Source organism: Loxodonta africana, chromosome 26 (genome assembly GCF_030014295.1).
Source record: "Loxodonta africana isolate mLoxAfr1 chromosome 26, mLoxAfr1.hap2, whole genome shotgun sequence".
Classification (NCBI taxonomy): Eukaryota; Metazoa; Chordata; class Mammalia; order Proboscidea; family Elephantidae; genus Loxodonta; species Loxodonta africana.
Window position 1 is genome coordinate 38,382,908 of NC_087367.1, and position 15,935 is coordinate 38,398,842.

The window sequence follows — 15,935 nt, forward strand, 5'->3', positions numbered from 1 at the left end:
CCTGTATTCCTCATGTCCATTCAACCAGCTCCTGTCCCCCTCTACCTTCTCATCTCTTCTCCAGAAAGGAGCGGCCCACATAGTCTTATGTGTCTAGTTTAGCCAAGAAGCTCACTGCTCACCAGTGTCATTTTCTGGCTTGTAGTCCAGTCCAATCCCTGTTTGAAGAGTTGACTTTGGGAATGGTTCTAGTCTTGGGCTAGCAGAGGGTCCAGGGTTTATGACCTCTGGGGCCCCTCCAGTCTCAGACCATTAAGTCTGGTCTTTTTATAAGAATTTGAGGTCTGCATTCTACTGTTCTGCTCCATCAGAGATTCTCTGTTGTGTTCCTGTCAGGGCAGTCATCAGTTTTAGCCAGGTACCATCTAGTGCTTCTGGTCTCAGGCTGATGTAGTGTCTGGGTTATGTGGCCTTTTGTGTCTCTTGGGCTCGTAATTGGCTGTGTCCTTGGTGTTCTTCATTCTCCTTTGCTCCAGGTGGGTTGAGACCAATTGATGCATCTTAGATGGCTGCTTGCTATTGTTTAAGACCCCAGACCCCACTCACCAAAGTGGCATGCAGAATGTTTTCGCAATACATTTTGTTATGCCAGTTGACCTAGATGTCCCCTGAAACCATGGTCCCCAGACCCCCGTCTTTGCCACTCTGGATTTTGAAGCATTTGGTTGTATTCAGGAAACTTCTTTGCTTTTGGTTTAGTCCAGTTGTGCTGACCTTCCCTGTATTATGTGTTGTCTTTCCCTTCACCTAAAAGAGTTCTTGTCTACTATCCAATTAGTGAATACTCTTCTCCCTCCTTCACTACCCTCGTAACCATCAAAGAATATTTTCTTCTGTGTTTAAACTTTTTCTTGAGTTCTTATAATAGTGGTCTCATTCAATGTTTGTCCTGTTGTGACTGAGTAATTTCACTCAGCATAATGCCTTCCACATTCCTCCATGTTATGAGATGTTTCACAGGTTCGTCGTCATTCTTTATGGTTGTATAGTATTGCATTGTGTGAATATACCATAATTTCTTCATGCATTAATCAGTTGATGGGCAACTTGGTTGTCTCCATCTTTTGCCTATTGTGAACAGTGCCGCAGCAAACATGAGTGTGCATATATCTCTATTCATGTGAAGGCTCTAATTTCTCTAGGATATATTCTAACGAGTAGGATTGTTGGATCGTATGGTGGTTCTATTTCCAGCTTTCTAAGGAAGCGCCAAATCGATTTCCAAAGTGGTTGTTACCATTTGACATTCCCACCAGCAGTGTATAAGTGTTCCAGTCTTTCCACAACCTCTCCAACATTTCTTATTTTGTGTTTTTTGAATTAATGCTAGCCTTGTTGGGGTGAGATGGTATCTCATTGTAGTTTCAATTTGCATTTCTCTAATGGCTAATGATCGTGAGCATTTCCTTATGTATCTGTTAGCTGCCTGAATGTCTTCTTTGATGGAGTGCCTTTTCATATCCTTTGCCCATTTTTTAATTGGGTTATTTGTCTTTTTGTTGAATTTTTGCAGTATCATGTAGATTTTAGAGATCAGACACTAATCGGATTTGTCGTAGGCAAAAACTTTTTCCCAGTCTGCAGGTAGTCTTTTTACTCTTTTGGTGAAGTCTTTGTATGAGCATAGGTGTTTGACTTTTAGGAGCTCCCAGTTATATAGTTTGTCTTTGGGTGTTTGTGCATTGTTAGTAATGTTTTGTATACTTATTAGGGCTCCAAGTGTTGTCCCTATTTTTTCTTCCATGATCTTTATCATTTTAGAGTTTATATATATATATATTTTTATTTTGGTCTTTGATCCATTTTGAGTTAGTTTTTGTGCATGGTGTGAGGTATGGGTCTTGTTTCATTTTTTTGCAGGTGGATATCCAGTTATGCCAGCACCATTTGTGAAAGAGACTGTCTTTTCCCCATTTAACTGACTTTGGGCCTTTGTCAGATAGCAACTGCTCAAATGTGGATGGATTTATGTCTGGATTCTCAATTCTTTTCCGTTGGTCTGTGTATCTGTTGTTGTAGCAGTTCCAGGCTGTTTTGACTACTGTGGCGGTATACTAGTTTCTAAAATCAGGTAGTGTGACTCACTTTGTTCTTCTTTTTCAGTAATGCTTTGCTTATCTGGGGCCTCTTCCCCTTCCATATGAAGTTGGTGATTTGTTTCTCCATCTCATTAAAAAATGTCATTTGAATTTGGATCAGGATTGCATTGTATCTATAGATCATTTTGGGTAAAATGGACATTTTCACAATGCTGAGTCTTCCTAGTTTTCCATTATTTTTTACTGTTTACTGGAATTCTTAGTTTAAACTTTGCAGTGATTTTTCTTTTCTGTCTTCAAAGTTTAATATATTTAATAAAGTTGTATACTTATTTGAATTTTTTAAATTAATTATTTTGGTACTGAAAAATATTTGAAAATGTCCATATATTGGCAGTATTTCTTGAGGATTTATTTTTGGAAAATTAATTATCTACTGACGTATATGAAATCTTCCCAGTCTAATATTTTGTGTGTGTGTGTTCTCTCATTCCTACCATTTCCTTCATATAGTTCCAATAATTTTCTCTTAATCATTTTATATCCCAAATATAGGAGAACTGTGTACATTCACACACTTCTTATAAGAAACTGTAGTTTCACAGTAGAGTAAAAGTTGTTTAGTTCCATATTAATTTTGTTGAATAATCTTAATTTAGACACAAACTTTAATGTTCTAGAATTAGTCAAGCGACTGACTAATAATTTTTGTAAAAATGACAATATATGGTTGTTTTAACTTAGCATACCATCAACCTGACTTCATTTCTAAGAAACTGTAAGATGAAAAGTTAACAAATGAACATATTTAGCTCTCTATATATTAGCTCTAGAGTTGTCACGTTTATCCCAGCAGGGGCAAGCAAGAAACAAAGAACTATAATCTCTTTTTAGGGTACCCAGGCCATCGTTATAAGGTGTATCACTTTTAATGGTTTCTGTGTATCTTTCCAAAATTCTGTATGTGTACACTAGGAAATTTAAATGTAAATTCTTATTTTTCTCCCTATTTTTATGAAATAGCATATAATGTACAGTGTTCTGCTCTTTGGTTTTTTCACCTTATCTGCATATAGAACTGTTTCATTTTATTTTCATTAAAGCAGAGTTATCTTTTGATAGTTCAGACAGTGCCATAAATGAATATTCTTGTTTATGTGCAGGTATATCTTTAAGGTAAATTCCCAAAAGTGGGTTTATTGAGTCAAAAAATAAAATTGTAATGAGAATACACCAATTTATACTTTCCACGTATAGTGTATTAAAGTTCCTTTTTTTAAAGTTGTAGTTTCAATGAAGGTTTATAGAGTAAACAAGTTTCCTGTTAAACAATTAATATACATGATTTCCTTTTTTGTGATGGTTTTTGAGCAGGATTACCTCCACATATTCAGGGCTTTTAACTTTAGATAGGTTGCATTTAATAGAACAAATAAGTGTAACGCTACTGGATAGCACAGTACGGAATTTTAATTTGCTGAGAAATAAGCTCTGGATTTGAGTAAATTGTGAACGTTGCCTACATCCAGGTGACCATTGAATATGTGAAATGAAAGAGTACTAAATAAATAAGATAAGCAAAGAATTAAGAAGCTGAAACTTGTGACTACTTTGTAACGTTTTCTAGCTTTGGGAGATAATTCTGAGCGTGCATATTTTTCTGAACACTAGGCCTAGATAGAACGGACTTTATCTTTTTTTCTAGAAGGTTCAGAGAGAACAGCTATGGTAAAAATCAATGTAAGAAAAAGAGAAACTGGTTTGGAGAGGGGAAACCTTGGGTTGTACTCCTAACTCTGTTCTCTCATTTTGAGTTTAATACCTCTCCATCTATTTCCTTATCTATGAATGAGAAAGTTACATTAGATGAGCTCCAGGGTTTTCTGACAAAACTGAAATTCTAAGACCCCGTGCATATTTTTGTGATTGAACCACGATTAGGGTGATGGAGAAGAAAGAGGAAGGAGTGACTTGAAAAAGAAAGCAGTTGGTGAGGTAAGAGGAATACCACTTGAATGGAATGTTAACAGAAACTACCCATGCAGGTGTAACTATGTCAGCAGTTACAGGATAATAAAGGAGCATTAACAACTTTAGATTTGTTGAGAAGAATGTCATTGGTGACTATCAGAACATCAGTTTAGGTACTTTGATGACCATGAAAACCAGTTTATGTAGGCTTAAAAAGTCCATAGACAGTGAGGAAATAATAACAGTTCCTATGGGCTACCTACTTTTGATGGAGGGACAGCAGTTCCAATTGAGCTTTTTTTTCCCCCCCTGTATTGGGAATATATATTACACTTGAAGAAGGAGGTGAAGTAGCCATTAATTTTTGTTAACTTTCTTATTTTAAAGATGTATGCAAACTCACATTCAAATTTTATGGCAAGCATTAACAGGAAATTGGAGCTTTACTGATATAATTATCTGCTAAACTTTCCTTTGGAAACACTTTTAAAGTAATTTTATGAAATCCATTAAAGTTTTGTTTTAGTTTCAAACATTTTCTTAAGAGCCAAAATCATTTGCATGTTTTAGATGAACTTGAAGAAATGTTGAATCCAATGGGAACTGTTCAAACAAATCCATATACTGAAAATGCAACAGCTTTGCATATTAAATTCCCAGAGAATAAAAAACAACCTTATTATTACCCTCCCTTCGATAAGGTAAGCTAGTTATTTAGAAGGCCATTATGCACGAAATAATTGAATTATTAGTTCCTGACTTTATATGTTTATAGTTTAAGCTCTGTATGTCTGTTTCTTAAAACGTCACATACTCTGACAGCTTGGTTTAGTGAAAGACCAGTGAGCAAGGACCCCTCAAACTCCCTTGACTCTTGGCTTTATCACTGACCATGGCATCTCTGGAGTTCAATTTCCTCATTTATCCAAATCCTTCTCTGAGGCCCTTTTCAACCTAAAAAGGCTATAAATGTATTCAAATGTAGCCCTGATCCTATAAAATGTTCAGTGAGATATGCTAACGTGTTGGTTCAGAGATTATAAAACATGATCATTCTTGTGTTAAAGTTTAGATTCAAAGAACAAATGATTTATGTTGAATATTACTATTAGTAGGACATCCTTAAAACCCACTGTTGACTCATAGTGACCCTATAGGACAGAGTATAACAGCTCCATAGAGTTTTCAAGGAGCACTTTGTGGATTCGAACTGCTGACCTTTTGGTTAGCAGCTATAGCTCTTAACCACTACGCCACCAAGGTTTCCAGGACATCCTTAAGCACTATTATTTTTGTAGAATCTATACGAAGGACTTATGTTTCTAAATATTTCCTTAGTGTACAAACTGCATATCTAAGAGGAGATTATCTAGTAGGGGCTGAAGATGGGACTATGATAATTTACATGCTAAGAGAGCTAAGCTCTTATATGCTTTATCTTCAAGTTTGGTATCCTTGTTTCAGGTATGATTGGTGCTGATTTTTGTGGGGAAATCTTTGAACAAATTCTCAGAAAGTAAACATGAGTTTCTTATATTTCCTTAATCCATTTAGGAACAAGTTACTTTTAAAAATTGATATCCTAAATAATGTTTAAATTAATCTACTTATAAGACTAATTGTATTTAATATTCAGCACTGCCAGACCTCTGGAGAATAGATGTTTTTTTAGCCATAAACCCAGAAACCCAGTGCTGTCGAGTTGATTCCGACTCATTTAAGCCATGAGCACGTTAAATTTCTATAAGCCAATGTTCTTTTTTCACTTTCATTTCAATTGAATTTTATCCTCTCAAGAAATAAACTTTCATTTCAAGTTCTTTTATATTGTTTCTCTAACCAGTAATATCCAACTAAATTAAATTTTGGGATAGTTACAATAAACTACCCCCCCCCGCCCCCCAAAAAAACCCCACTGCTGTGGAGTCAATTCTGACTCACAGCAATCCTATAAGACAAAGTAGAACTGCCCCATAGGGTTTCCAAGGGTGTAAATCTTTATGGAGGCAGACTGCCACGTCTTTCTCCCAAGGAGCTGTTGGTATGTTTGAACAGCCGAGCTTTTAGTTAGCAGCCGAGCGCCTTAACCACTGTGCCACCAGGGCTCTGTTAAAATAGAAATCCAAAATATGCCAAGAACCATATGTCTTAGTATATAGTCAGTAAAAAAAGATACATCTTGACTCATCTATTAGATTGAAGCCATGGCTTTAATTATTCCTTCGATAGAGGTTTATGCATATGCAGTAGCTACTTATGATACATTTAATTGTCGAGGCTATGACTATTATGGTATTCAATTATGGTGTCTGTTCAATTATGGTGTCTGTTCAATAATCAGTTACAGTTTCTTTTCGATCAAATGTGGTTTATAAAGCAGTTTTAGAAATGTAATATGCAAATAAAAGTATTTTTAATTTAACCTTTCAGGATAAGCTTCTTTAAAATGTTCTATTTTGGTATTGCTGCAGTCATCTGCAACTGGCCAGTTCCTTGTGGAGTTTGTGTTTGAAAATGGTCAATTTGGGATGGAGATTTGTGTGCTTTAATAAATATAAACATGTACAAATATGTTTATACTTACTGGTTTTCCTTGTATCAAACAAGGTATATATGTTCATTGTAAAAAAAAAAAATAGTACACATGTAAAACGTGAAAGTTCCACCAATCCTAGCCTTTTTATTTAATTTAATGTTCGCTGCTATAATCACTTATATATATTTTGCTTTTCAAGTTAATTTTATGGTTATTGGTTCATTTTTAATAATGATAATTGAATATTATCACAACAGCTCTTCGAAGCAGGATGTGAGTTATCACCACATTTTATGTATGAGGATAAATATTTACCTAGGATTGTATAACTAAGTACCAGGACATGGATCTTTTGATTCTTTACCTATCATTCTTTCTGTTGGACCAGTGAGTTCACGTATTTTCAAGGATGAGAGCCCCTTTCCATACTTAATGATTTTAAAAAATATTTTTAGGCTTTCCCTTGACAATATTTCTCCTTTTAGTATTTGTTAATTGAGGAAAAACTTATTCTACATTTAGTAACCTTTACATACATTTGCATTTTCTTAACTGAATACATTTACCTATATTAGTCCCTTTTAGTCTAAGTGCAGATGTAGTCATTTATGCTTAAATTTTTGTAAATACAAGAGCCAAAATTTTAAATTTTTAAAATTTTTTTTAAACAGATTATTGAAAAGGCAGCTGAGATTGCAAGCAGTGATGGTGCTAATGTATCAGTAAGTATCAAGGATTTAAAATGGCTTTTTCTTCTTATAGAGTCATGAGCATTATTAGGTACCTTCATCTTATTTGCCCCCACACGTCTGTCAGTTTGCCATACTGTGGGGGCTTGCATGTTGTTGTGATGCTGGAAGCTGTGCCACCAGTATTCAAATACCAGCAGGGTCTCCCGTGGCAGATAGGTTTCAACTGAGCTTCCAGACTAAGACAGACTAGGGAGAAGGACCCGATGGTCTACTTTTGAAAAGAATTAGCCTGTGAAAACTTTATGAATAGCAGTGGAACATTGTCCGATACAGTGGTAGAAGATGAGCCCCTCAAGTTGTAAGGCACCCAAAAGACGACTGGGGAAAAGCTGCCTTCTCAAAGTAGAGTCGACCTTAATGACGTGGATAGAGTCAAGCTTCTGGGACCTTCATTTGCTGATGTGGCATGACTCAAAATGAGAGGAAATAGCTGCAGACATCAATTAATAATCAGAACATGGAATGTAAGAAGTATTCATCTAGGAAAACTAGAAATCATTAAAAATGAAATGGAACACATCAACATCGATATCCTAGGCATTAGTGAGCTCAAATGGACTGGCATTGACCGTTTTGAATCAGACAATCATATGGTCTGCTATGCCGGGAATGACAACTTAAAGAGGAATGGCATTGGCTTCACCGTCAAAAAGAACATTTCAAGATCTATCCTGAAGTACAGTGCTGTCAGTGATAGCGATAGTGTCCGTACTCTTACAAGAAAGACCAGTTAATACAACTGTTATTCAAATTTATGCACCAAGCACTAAGGCCAAAAATGAAAGAATAGAAGATTTTTACCAACTTCTCCAGTCTGAAATTGACCAAACATGCAATCAGGATGCACTGATAATTACTGGTGATTGGAATGCTGAAGTTGGAAATGAAGAAGGATTGGTAGTTGGAAAATATGACCTTGGTGATAGAAATTGCATGATAGAATTTTGCAAGAGCAACGACTTTTTCATTGCAAGTACCTTTTTTCAACAACATAAACGGTAACTGTATACATGGATCTCTCCAGATGGAATACACAGGAATCAAATCAACTACATCTGTGGAACAAGATGATGGAAAAGCTCAGTATCATCAGTCAGAACAAGGCCAGGTGCCGACTGTGAAACAGACTGTCTATTGCTCATACGCAAGTTCACATTGAAACTGAGGAAAATTAGAACAGGTCCACAGCAGCTAAAATACAATCCTGAGTATATCCCACCTGAATTTAGAGAACATCTCAAGAATAGATTTGACTCATTGAACACTAATGACCAAAGACCAGACGAGTTGTGGAATGACATCCAGGACAGGAAAAAAGACAGGAAAGAAAGAAAAGACCAAAATGGATGTCAAAAGAGACTCTCAAACTTGCTCTTGGAAGTCGAGTAGCTAAAGCGAAAGGAAGAAATGATGAAGTAAAAGAGCTGAAGAGAATATTTTAAAGGGTGGCTCAAGAAGACAAAGTATTATAAGGACGTGTGCAGACACCTGGAGGTAGAAAACCAAAAGGAAAGAACATGCTCGGCATTTCTCCAGCTGAAAGAACTGAAGAAAAAATTTAAGCCTTGAGTTGCAATATTGAAGGATTCCATGGGGGAAATATTAAATGATGAAGTTAGCATCAGAAGAAGATGGAAAGAATATACAGAGTCATTATACCAAAAAGAACTGATTGACATTCAACCATCTCAGGAGGTAGCATATGATCAGGAACCAATGATACTGAAGGAAGAGGTCCAAGCTGTACTGAATGCATTCGCAAAAAACAAGGCTCTAGGAATTGATGGAATATCAATTGAAATGTAACAGAGAAGGTGTAAATCCTGCCAGGCTTCATGGTGGTGGGAACCCAGGTTTCTTCTATCTTGGTGCTCTGGGATGCTTAAAATGGTTTAATAATTGCTGTTCCGGATTCTTCTGTTATTACATTCTAGCCAGCAGAAGCAGGAAGAGTAAGATTAGAGGGTACATCCCATTTTATTTTAGGATATCATTAGCATGCATCACTTCTGCTTACATCCCATTGGCCAGAGCTTAGTCACGTGCCCATACTTAACTGCAAGTGAGGGTGGGCGATGCAGTCTTTAGCTGGACAGTCCTGTTTCTGGCTAAAATTAAGAGATTATAGTGCTAAAGGAAGAAGGAGAAAATGGATATTGAGGGACAGTCTCCGCCATAAACACTGTTCTCATTGATTCTGTCCAGAGACTACAAAATCTATTACTTTGTTGACTTTGTTTACGCTAAATATAATATTTCTGTGTCTTTATTAATTTAATTTTTTAACTCTTCCTAGTCTTAAAACTTTGTTGAGCTCAATCGGATGTTCTTTTGTCTTGTCATCAAGTTACAACTTTTGAATGTCTTCAGCAAAGCCATTTTACCCATAGAATGATAATGATACCAGGGTCAGAAGGCAAAATGGAGATTATGTGTGTGTTTTCTCATTATCACAGAATCAAAGCACTGTTAAATGTTGGCTAGTTGGAGAAATGTCTGGCCCAGACTGTCTTCCAATTTGCCATTAGAATTCACAAAATTTTTCTATAGCCTCTCAGTGCAAATTGTCTACTACTACAGATACTTCAAGGGCCAAAAACCAAAACCAAGCCTGTTGCCATTGAGTAGATTCCAACTCATAACGACCCTTTAGGACAGAATAGAACCACCCCATAGGGTTTCCCTGGAGCAGCTGGTGGATCAGACTGCTGACCTTTTGGTTAGCAGGCAGGCTCTTAACTGCTGTGCCACTGGGCCTCCACTTCTAGGGTAGTTCTCTTTAATAAAACAATGTAAATTTATTATAGAATAAATTTATCAGCTTCTCAGGCAGCTGCTGAAACAGGCTGTTAAAATTTAAGTTGAGGAAATAATAGTTGTATAGATTCTAATGTCTCTATCCAGTTATCCATTATTCGTCTTAATAATTTTTTTTTATTGATACTTTTGTTGTTACTAGTGTTTCTTGAATCTCTCTGAAGCATAAATTGATTGTTACTATTTCTGGTGTGATTTTTATGTACCTTAACCTAAATCAGAGGGTTTACAGGTCACTGAGGATGTGGTGTTCTTGCCCAGTTCTGATATCCTGTTTTTTTAATTTTTTTTAATTAGGCACATAGTACAGTTAACAAATTGTGAAACCAAAATTAAAGCCTGTTTCTGTAATCTCCACATATTTTCCTCCTCAGAGGTAACTGTGTGAACAGTTTAGTTTGTAGCTATAAAAACCTAACACTATGCATTTATATACCTTCATGCCTAAATAGCTATCTCTTTCTTTTAATATAAGATAGTTTTATACATATTAAAAACAGAAAAATGACTTGCCATTGAGTCGATTTCCAACTCGTGGCAACCCCGTGTGTGTCAGAGTGGAGCTGTGCACCACAGGGTTTTCAGTGGTGGATTTTCAGAAGTAGATCACCAGACTTTTCCTTTGGGGCACCTCTGGGCAGCCTTGAACCTCCAGCTTTGGGGTTAGCAGCCAAACACGTTAACTGTTTACACCACCCAGGTTCTCCTGTGTAACCATAACCACTATTTCCAGATATTTTTTATCATCTCAAACAGAAACTCTATACCCGTTAAACAATAACTCACCTTCCCTCTTTCCCCAGCCCTTGGTAATCTCTGTTCTACTTTGCATCTCTATGAATTTTCCTGTTCTCGATACCTCATGTAAGTGTGGTCATACTATTTGTCCTTTTGTTAGTATAACGTCTTCAGGGTTCATCCATGTTGTAGCATGTATCAGAGCTTCATTCCTTTTCCTGGCTGAATATTCTTTTGAGTATATACCTAGGAGTGGAATTACTGAGTCATGTGGTAATTCTGTGTTTAAATTTCTGAGGAACGACCACAGTGTTTGCCACAGCAGCTGTACTGCTAGTTTTCATTCCCATGAGCAATGGACAAGGTTTCCAATTTCTCCACATTTTAATAATAGCTGCCCTAGTGGATGTGAAGTGGTATCACATTGTGGTTTTAATTAACATTTCCCTAATGACTAATGATTTTGAGCATCTTTTTTTTAATAGACTATATTTTAAAGCAGTTTTAGGTTTTCAGAAAAATTGAGCAAAAAGTACAGACAATTCCCATATCTGTTTCTCCTATTAACATCTTGCATTTGTGTGGTACATTTATTACAGTTGATGAACCAATATTGATACATTATCATCAAGTAAAATCCATAGTTTACATTAGGGTTCATTCTTTGCGTTGTACAGTCCGTGGATTTTGACAAATGCATAATGTCATACGTCCACCATTACCATATCTTACAGAATAATTTCACTGCCCTAAAAATTCCATGTTCTATCTGTTCATCCTTTATCCACCCACCCACTCCAATCCCTGGCAAACATTGATCTTTTCATAGTCTTTATAATTTTGCTGAGAGCATGTTATGTACCTTAATAAGTTGATGATAAATTAACATGAATTTACTAGCAACTTACTAAAGGATTTAGTCTGTTCTTGGCATTTTTTAAAACAGGTGGTTGTCAAGGGTCATGGATCTGTAAAATGGAAAAAATAAATGCTTTTTGGGGGGGTGAATTATGATTGTGCAAATGGGAGTTTTTGATCTTCTTATCCAGTGGTTCTCAACCTGGGACTGTTTTGCCCTCCCCTTCCCCCAACCTCCAGGACATTTGGCAATGTCTAGAGATATTCTTGGTTATCACAACCTGGGGTCAGAGGTGCTGCTAAACATCCTACAATTCACAGGACAGCCCTCTACAAAAAAAAATCAATAGCACTGAGTTTGAGAAACCATTTTCAAATCTAAAACATCTAAATTGTAAGTGAAGTTTGTCTTACTCTCTTCCTCTTACTGCGGAGACCAGGCTTTGCAAAATACAGGTGATCACCCAGCCTTTAGCTCAGAGGCTCTGGTGATCTACCCAGAATATTTTCTTAGTAGAATGATCTGGAGACCTTGCAGCCTTCACTTTTAGGAAAAGAGCATATCAAACATACTTTTTTCATATTCTTTTTTTAAAATAATTTCACCCTTACTGAAAACTTTGAAGACTACAAATAATCCACTATACTGTTTACTCAGCTTCCCCAGCTGTTAACATTTTATTACATTTGTTTTTATTCTATGTGTATACATTTTTTTCTGAATAATTTGAGATTAAATGACATGCACTACGCTCTTTTATCTCTTAATTCTTTATTATGTATTTCTTAAAATCAGGAACATTCTCCTGCATAACCACAGTGCATTCATAAAAGTCAGGAAAATAATATTGATACAGTTTTACCGTCTAATCCACAGACTCCATTCAGATTTCACTAATTGTCCTGGTAATGCCCTTAATATCCTAGTTTCCAATCCAGGATTACTTGTACTTTAATGTCATGTATCCTTAGTTTTCTTTAGCATTTCCTTACTCTTTCATGACTGACATTCTGAAAAAAAAAATACAGGTAAGTTACTTTGTAGACTATCCCTCAATTTGTATTTTCCTGATGTTTTGTCAGATTAAATTGGAGCTATGCATTTTTAGCACAAATGCCACAGAAATGATGAAATTTTCTCCTGCCATCTTATCAGGAGGCAAACAACGTTAATTTGTCCCATAACTGTTGGTATTAACTGTCATCACTTGATCAGGATAGTATCTGTTTTTCAACTATATTTTGTGGGATTATATTTTGAGGCTAAGGAAACATCCTCTTCCATGTCAAACTTTCAGCTAATTGTTTTCCATCCATTATTACATTATGCCTGAATCAATATTACTACACTGGGTTGCCAAATGCTGGTTTTCTAATTTTGTTTTTCCTTTTGGTGTTTTTAGTGGCGTATACTAAAAGTTTTCTGTGGTAGAACTTCTTCTTCCCCATTTATTTGTTTATACTTTATTTTTTATTTAAAGTAGTATGGACTCATGATTCCTATTTCATTCAATGACTTATAATTAATTACTGTTATTAATTTTGGTATTCAAATTGTCCATGATTTGGTCAGTGGGAGCCCAGTCAAGCTGCCCCCTGAGTCTTTTAGACATGTCCTTATCATTCCTTGAGCATCTTCTTTCTGGTATAATATGTTTCAGTCTCATATGGTCCTTTCCCTATCCCAGCCTTGGAATCAGCCATTTCTCCAGGAGTATTGATTCCTTTGATTTATGAAAAGTATTTAGAATCCAAGGTCTGGGCACTGTGTATGTTTCTTGCTACTGACATATAATTGCTTCTAGGCCCTTTCACAAAACAGATCTAGGAAATGTGTGTACGTGTATGTTTGTGTATGTGTGGGGTATATATACCTATATAGATATATTTATATATTAAAAGCCATGAGTTCTCACCAGTGCCTCTAATTTGTATCCACCACTACAGAATTTTTTTCTAGCCTTTCCCCTTTCCGTATTTTCAGTTGCCTTTTCTGACAGTTTTACCACTAACCTCAATATATTTATATTTGTTCAATCCACTATTTGTAATCAGTCTCCCAACCATACAACTGACTTCCCTGTCCCTGGTTGACCAGTGCTGACCCTATGGGCTGCTTCATTCCCAGCTATATGTAGATCAAGCCTCCAGGTCTGGCCAACACTCGAGTTAATCCTCTGGCCCTGGAAAGCACATTGCTAACATGTCATTTGAGTCTCCAGCCCCTCTCTGTATGACAGATGCTTTGTGTCTCCCCTACAGAGAAGGGAAAGGAGCCATGCTCTTTTTCACTTGATTATAGCAAGTTTTTTTTTTTTCAATGATCACTATTGCATATTTTTTATTTAAAAAAATTAAACGTAAAGAAAAAGTAGCCAATATGGGTGTTATTTTTCATTGCTTTCAACCATTTCCATTGTCTGATTTTAGTACAAGCATTTGAAAACGTGCTTTAGTTCTCCAGTTACCCTGTATAATATAATTTTTCATTACTGATTGTTTTGAGTTTTGTAAAAGTGCCTAACTGTGTGTGTTTTGTTAGGCTTCCTGCCCACACTTCTGATAGTTGGCTGTTTTTACCCTGGCATTATTCAATGCTGGGTTTTTCATAGCTCAGTAAACAATCTCAGTACGATTATAGAGCTAGCCCACTGCTGTCCCATTTTAGTTTACGTACTCCTAAGTCTTCGGGATATTTACTTATATTAGCTCTGTAGAGTCTAATTTAGATCTGTGAAATTACACTAGGTCTGCTAGCTTTTTGAAATATTTAACTGCAGCCTGCCTTTCTCTGACATGAACAATCTACACCCTGTGTTGTTTGCAGTAACAGGTTTGGCTCTAAGATATAAGTGTAGGCATTTCATATTCAAATTTTGATGACTTTTCTTGTTCTTTTTTTCAGGGAAACTCAGTGTCTGTAAAATAGAAATTACGCTTTTAGATCGAAGCTCTAAATATAAAATCAGTATAATTATATATATAATTATTTTTCTTTTGAGTATAATGTAAATCTTCTATCATTTATCTGCTTACTTACAAAGTCAATAGGATTTGGAGTTTACTTATTACTTATTGTTAGCTAACAAATAATAACAGTCCTCTTCAAATAATTTATTATAAATTAGGATTCTTCAGCACTGTAGTGGAAAAAATTCATAAATTTTTTAAAAGTTCATATTTTAAAGAAGTAAAAAATTTAGAAAACTCATCATCTTATGAGAAGAAAGATTTAAAACAAAACGAAGCAAAAAAACTAAAGTAATGGAAGATAAATCCATAATTTTATTCAAGGGAAGCGAGGACGTTTGGTTCATATCCCTAATCTGTAGTGGATGTTTGATAAGCATGCATTTCTTGGTGTCGTTGTCAGAGACGGATACTGAGCAGAAGAGGAGCATCCGTGAATTTGACCCAGGGTGACAATTCTTAAACTAAAATGGAGCGGGAGTCGGCCGAGAGCCAGGGGAGGAGTCCGCCCGCCCTAGGTGTGCATAAGCTTAAGCGTAACCTTAAGCATAACCAGGGCTGCGTCGCTGGGCACCTGTGCTGTGGAATCGGTGTAGGTGGCTTTGGAGAATCAGCTGGCTGCCTTGCGTCAGGGCTGGGTGTGGAGTGGGGAGAAGTCAGTCAGTGCGAGTTCAGCTGCTGCTGAGGAGAGGAGCATCAGCAGCAGTACCAGAGTAGCTCAACAGAAGAAGCTTGAAGGCTTTGTGGGATTTACTGATTTCCCAAATCAAGTATCAGTGAAGAAAGCGTTTGAATTCACACTTATGGTAGTAGGTGAATCTGGATTGGGAAAGTCAACATTAATCAATCAACTTGTTATTCCTCACAGATTTGTATTCTCCAGAGTATCCCAGCCCCTCCCATAGGATAAAAAAGACTGTACAGGTGTTACAATCCAATGTTTTAATCAAAGAAAGTAGAGTTCAGTTACTGCTCGAGATAGTTGATACCCAGGATTTGGAGATGCAGTGGAGGATAGTAATTGCTGGCAGCCTGTTATCCATTACATTGATAGTAAATTTGAGGACTACCTATGTTGCCAGGTGAAAACCCCAGGTTTTGCTCAGTGTGACCTGTTACAGCCAATAAACAAGAGGCTGAGGTGGGAGAACAGGAAAATGCCTTTATTTCATTGGACAAGGAAAGGAGCAATTGGGGCTGCTGCCTCCAAGACTGCTCACAGGCAGCTTGGGGAGGTGGGCTTTTACAGAGAGC

General features: G+C 36.5%; 1 protein-coding gene across 4 annotated transcripts in view; it reads left to right on the forward strand.

Annotated features, from left to right (window-relative positions):
- PIK3CB (phosphatidylinositol-4,5-bisphosphate 3-kinase catalytic subunit beta) overlaps nucleotides 1–15,935 on the forward strand; it is a 205,861-nt gene that overhangs the window by 125,379 nt on the left and 64,547 nt on the right. For 3 of the 4 annotated variants that reach the window (XM_064277249.1, XM_064277248.1, XM_023538797.2), the window contains 2 exons: nucleotides 4,581–4,711; nucleotides 7,218–7,268. In XM_064277249.1, coding sequence (XP_064133319.1) covers nucleotides 4,581–4,711; nucleotides 7,218–7,268 — 182 coding nt within the window. Of the gene's footprint in view, nucleotides 1–3,981; nucleotides 4,035–4,580; nucleotides 4,712–7,217; nucleotides 7,269–15,935 lie in introns of those variants that run through there. The other variant, XM_023538798.2, reaches the window with a different exon arrangement.